The sequence below is a fragment of the Chiloscyllium plagiosum genome, chromosome 3 (genome assembly GCF_004010195.1).
Source record: "Chiloscyllium plagiosum isolate BGI_BamShark_2017 chromosome 3, ASM401019v2, whole genome shotgun sequence".
NCBI classification, from domain to species: Eukaryota; Metazoa; Chordata; class Chondrichthyes; order Orectolobiformes; family Hemiscylliidae; genus Chiloscyllium; species Chiloscyllium plagiosum.
Window position 1 is genome coordinate 26334784 of NC_057712.1, and position 6000 is coordinate 26340783.

The following is a 6000-nucleotide window of genomic DNA, read 5'->3' on the forward strand; positions in this document are numbered from 1 at the left end:
CAAGTCACCAAAAATAAACAAATTGCCTCACCTATGTTTTATTTAAAGATGTAGGACACTAACCTGCAAGTGTTTAAATCTGCTCGGAATTTTCGTACCCCCAAATCTATCTAAACCAGTTCAAATCCCAGACGAGCCCCCAAACTGTTATGACATGGGGTAAACCCTCCTGCTCAATTTAACCTATCAACCCAGAAAAGATTTTTCCCGTGCAGTAATCTGTGAAAATTCAATAGGCCAAGAACTAGTGAAAGTAAAAATTAGCAACTTTATTTCTTAAAGTATAACAAAGAATAATTTAATAACAGCTATTTGCAATTCCTTTCTCTAACCTATCTTTTACCTTTCCTTCTATACTAGTCCAATAAAACTCACAATTAAGATTTGCAAAACAAAGCTTTTTATCTCAAAACCAGGCAGCTTTCGGTTCTTTTCTCTATTCCTGTCTTATTTTCTTCTTGGGGATTCTGTTTCACAGGTTACTGATCGATAAAGGTATCTTTAAGAGAGCTTTTTTTTCAGGCAGTCTTTACATGCTGATACCTTGGCAGTTCTCCTGTCAACTATATAATCGTCCCTGGTCTTATACCCTCAAAGGATCGGATTGTGTCATTGGCTTTTAAGATTGTCAATATACTAAATTCAAACTTGATTTGGATTTGGGATTTTTGGGGTATAATTTAAACTGATTGGCCAAATTCAAATTTGTTTTTGTCTCATAGCAACTCAGTCAGTGCTATCTGTTCTGAACCAAATGTTAATTTTTAAATTCTCCAATACTCGGTGTCCTTGCCAAGTCCTCCTCTCTCTTAAAAGTACAGTACACTTCTACACCTTCATAATGAATATGGATACTTTTCAAGATTTCACCATTTGTTTCCTCAAGTTCTCTCGCTTCCATATCCTTCTCTACAGGAAATACTTATTTAGTATGTCACCCATCTCCCAGGGTTCCAAACATAGATCTTTAAGGGACTCTATTCTCTCCCTAGTTACTCTTTTGCCCTTAATGTATTTGTAGAATATCTTTGGATCCTCCTTAACTTTCTCTATCTGCCAAATTTATCTCATGTCCCCTTTTTGTCCTCCTGATTTTCCTCTTAAAACTGAGAGTAGTTGTCAATGAATACTATAAAGAAACATTTGTAGTGGAGTTCTCCAAAAGTTGGTATTAGGGATACTTATTAATGATCTGGTCTTGGTGTAGAGGGGATAGTTTCAAAGTTTGTAAAACTTGGAAGCATTGTAAATTGGTGAGAACAGTGTAGAACTATGAAAGGATGTAGACAAGTGATGGAGAGGGCAGATATAATGAAATTCAATGCAGAAAAGCTTTAGGTAATGCATTTCAGTGGAAGGAATGTGGACAGATATTATAAAATAGGAGGTACAGTACTTAAGGGCGTGCAGAAAAAGAGACTTGAATGTAGATATGCATAGATCTCTGAAGATGGTTGGACAGATAAAGAGAGCTGGTAATACCATTGACATTACCCTGGGCTTTATTAATAGGGGCAAGGAGTACAAGAGCAAGAAGATTATGCTGAACTTGAATAAGACATTTGTTAGTCCCCACCTAGAATATTGTGCTCTGATGTTCAAATTATAGGAAGGATGTGAACACATTCCAAAAGAGTGAAGAGATTTATAAAACGGTTGCAGGGATGAAAAGATTCAGTTATGGGGCTAGCTTGGAGATGTCTGAATTGCTCTCCTTAGAGAGGGGAAAGCCAAGAAAGGTTCTGACCTAATTTTTCAAAATCATGAGAGATTGGTCAGAGTAGATGTGGGAAATTTGCTCACTTGTAATTGGACAGAGATCATGAGGCCCAGAGTTGAAGTAATTTACAAATGCAGTAAATATGATGTGAGAGATGTCCTTTTCACACAATGAGTGGTTGGGTTTGGAATACACTGCTGGAAATGTGGTAGGAGCAGGTTCAGTTGAAGTGATCAAGGGCATTGGATGATTTTTTTTTAAACAATGTGTAAGGGTATGGAGAAAAGGCAGGCAAATGGCACTAAGTCATAAAAGCTGGTACAATATCCTGAATGGTTTCTTCTGCACCATAGCAGTTTGGTGAAAATGGTCACTTACTGCTAGTTCATCAACCTGGACATTTTTGTCTCCTCAAAGTATGTCTACAATTTTATGTTTGTTATATTCTAGCAAAAATATGCTCTCTTCAATGCATTTTAAGAATTTCATCTGTGCTTTTCATATTATTTGTATCCAACCAGATATTTAGGTAGCTGAAGTCTGCAATTATTATTGCCTTATTGTTTTTGAATTCTGAATTATACCCACATATTTGATTACTTAATTCTCTCCCATTATTTGGTAGTCTATACTACGCACCTAACAGTGTTCCCTACACCTTTTCTTCAACTCAAATCTTAATCTAATCTTTTATTTAATATATCATCCGTCCTCATATGACGCTTTAACCAATAACGCTACACCAGCTTTTCATTCTCTTTTCTATCCTGCCTGAAGATTGTAAATCCAGAGATGTTAAGCTGCCATTCTCGCCCTTTAGTTCTAGCTATCACTATCATGGTGCCACTTTTCTACCTCAATTTAATGGCATGTCACAAGTTCTATTTGCTATACCCCTTGTGTTTATATATATATACCTTTTAATTCTGCTTATTTCCCTGTAAACACTTTTTAACCTCTGCTTCCTATCTTTCAGAGGCACTCATTAAATTTCTGTCTTCCATTCTCTGTTCTGAATTTGCATTCATCTTCTTCTCCCTCTGTCAATCTGATTAAAACCCTCCCCAGAACTCTAGGAAATGATCTTGCAAGAATATTTTTCCCAGTCTTGTTCAGGTGTAGATTGTCCACTTTTTCTGGTCCCACCTTTCCCTGAACCAACCCTAATGCCCCTGAAATCAAATACCCACCCTTACTTGTTTTCCAATTCCAAACCTCTTATTTTTCCTATCTCTCTGCTCACTAGCAAGTGATAGTGGGAATAATTCTAAGACTACTGTTTTAGGGATCCTGCCTGCCTTTTAATCTCCTAACTCTGTAACTGAAATCTGCTTCCAGGATTATCACTTTGACTTGATTCAGTTAGTGAAAAGAAGATTGAGAAAGTGATTTCATTTGGCCATATCAAATAATAATAGACATAATAGTGGTGTAACTTTGTTTATTTCACCTCATATGAGAATCAGAGGAAGTACAAAATCTTTAAGAGATTCAAGAACATTTTATTTTGATCTCTTCTTCCTGCATCAACTTTTACCACTTTCAATTAGATTAGATTACTTACAGATTAGATTAGATTAGATTACTTACAGTGTGGAAACAGGCCCTTTGGCCCAACAAGTCCACACCGACCCGCCGAAGCACAACCCACCCATACCCCTACATTTACCCCTTTACCTAACACTACGGACAATTTAGCATGGCCAATTCACCTGACCAGCACATCTTTGGACTGTGGGAGGAAACCGGAGCAAACCCACGCAGACACAGGGAGAATGTGCAAACTCCACACAGTCAGTCGCCTGAGTCGGGAATTGAACCCGGGTTTCTGGCGCTGTGAGGCAGCAGTGCTAACCACTGTGCCACCGTGCCGCCCACTAAATTACTTATGGAAAAAGTATTTTCCAATCAGTATTGTCATTTCCACGGTCATCTCTTTGTACAGCTGGTCTACAATGTATTGTTATGTTGGTTTCATAAAAGTTGCAATTATCTTCATGATCCAAACAATCATTCAGGGTGATATTAGTGTATGAAAAATGTGTTGCTGGAAAAGCGCAGCAGGTCAGGCAGCATCCAAGGTGCAGGAGAATCAACATTTCAGGCATAAGCCCTTCTTATGCCCGAAACGCCGATTCTCCTGCTCCTTGGATGCTGCCTGACCTGCTGCGCTTTTCCAGCAACACATTTTTCAGTTCTGATCTCCAGCATCTGCATTCCTCACTTTCTCCTAGTTGATATTAGTGTATGTATAGTTCTGCATGATAGCTCTTTGTGCACTGTATTTTGGTGTTCTTTTTTATTTTAAAGAATAATTTGTACAGTTCTATTTGTATGCTAATATCACCCAGACTAAATTTAATCAGATAAGTCTCCCACACCCACCTGCATTCCCCAATGTATTCTGCTCCTGCAAGATGCATGCATACAGTAATTTTCAGTACATGTTTTGAATACTTTCATGGTCTTAAAAGATTGAAGAAAAGCTGATTTTGCAAAGGTGAAAGATTTCTCAGCCAAGTGACTAGCCAATGCTGCATTTTTCTGCACCTTCCTTAAGCAACCACTACCACCACCTCCCCCCAACTCTCACCATCACTTCCTAGTCCTCTACCTTTTTAACCTCACCAAACTGTGGTGAAATTGGCATGGGCATCCAAAATTTCCTGATCCAAGCAATTGTACCAGGCACAAGCAAATTATCTGTGTGTCCACTTCAGCATTTGGTGCTGGAGTGGTAAAATTGGTGATTTTGCAAGCCTATTCAGTTTATGAAGTTATAAATACTTTTGTTTCCTTCCTCGCAGATAATCCGTGGGAAATGCCTTCAACTGTGACAGCAATGCACTCGTTTGAGGGACAAGCACCAGGTGACCTGAGCTTCCGTGCAGGTGATAAAATCACTGTAACAACCCGAACTAATTCTCAGTTTGACTGGTGGGAAGGAAAACTCCATGGAAATGTTGGCATTTTCCCAGCTAACTATGTATCTGTTTCCCAAGATTACTGATTGTTAATCACACATTTAGCATTGCCAAATGTTGTCCTTTGATTTGTTACAATATGAAGACTATAAGCCTTATATGAACAAATTTGGTCTTTAAATATACATAAATAAATAGATACCTAATTAATACGCAAAGCTGCCACAATATTTTTCTATTCATAAACCAAATCCAGGATGTTCAATGTTACATAACTGCCAAGATTTGCTTGTGCACCATCGATACTTTTATTATTCAGATATCTATTTTCTAGAACATATTTTATATAGTTTTTACAATAAAAAATAATACTTTGAGGGTGTTGCAGTAGATTTATCTAGACGTAAATTCTGACAAGAGAAAACAACACTCCATTGTGACGTTCGTGAACTGGGACATGGCTTACCATCTTGTCACTTGAAACGTAATGCTTAGTCCACCAAACCTGTGCCAACCAAACACATCCTTCCCATGCCACACACATGCTGCACTTTGCCCTCACAAACGTGAAGTCCCATGAAATTCAGATGAAGGAAATTATATTTACATTAGAATGGAATATCTGTATGCAACATGTATATTAAATTTAATTGTATAATCTCAATCAAGAAAATAAAATAACTGCCAATCAGTTGAGAGCAATAAAACAGAAAAATGCCAAACACATATAGACGAAGAAAAAGGTGTTAATTTTATTAAAATTGTCTTATCTAGGTTTAATTTGAAATGTTTCCTACTTAATTTAAAATACAGAATTATGATGGTGGATATTAAAAAGTGGTCTTAAGGCAGAAATCTGAATATTATTAATTGGAACATAGTGCAATAAAATGAGATAAGGATATTGAATATTGGTGATTGATTATTATCATGAAATGGTAAGAGAATGTGCGTGTATTATCTATATTTCAAAAATTAAATGTAATTTATCTATTGCCTATTCTTGGATTTGAGTCTAAGTTTCTTCTGTCCCGTAAGGCACATTTTTGTCTGCTTTGAAACTAAAGAAAAATGAGAAACTCTGCTGAAGTTTTAAAAGCCCACTACTTGATTTGATTTATTTATTGTCTCCCTGGTATCATGTTACAAAATACAGTAAATGTTATACTGTGTCGCCACTCTCTGGCACCATCTTAAAAACACTGAAAATTAAACCAAAACATAAAATCTAAAGGCAGAAAAATGAAGAAATAAAGGAAGTGTCCAACTTTACTGTCCTTCTTGTTAAGTGCTCTGTCCTGGAATAGGGATTGTTGTTAGGCATAAGCCCCCTTCGCAGCACTGCACTGTAATGAA

At 37.0% G+C, this 6000-nt stretch overlaps 1 protein-coding gene across 1 annotated transcript in view; it reads left to right on the forward strand.

Moving 5' to 3' along the window:
- sh3yl1 (SH3 and SYLF domain containing 1) overlaps positions 1-4995 on the forward strand; it is a 165562-nt gene extending 160567 nt beyond the window's left edge. Inside the window, exon 9 of the mRNA XM_043678815.1 lies at positions 4528-4995. Within this exon, the coding sequence (XP_043534750.1) occupies positions 4528-4730 (203 nt within the window). The 3' untranslated portion in view covers positions 4731-4995. The remainder of the gene's footprint in view (positions 1-4527) is intronic.
- Positions 4996-6000: the final 1005 nt, after the last annotated feature.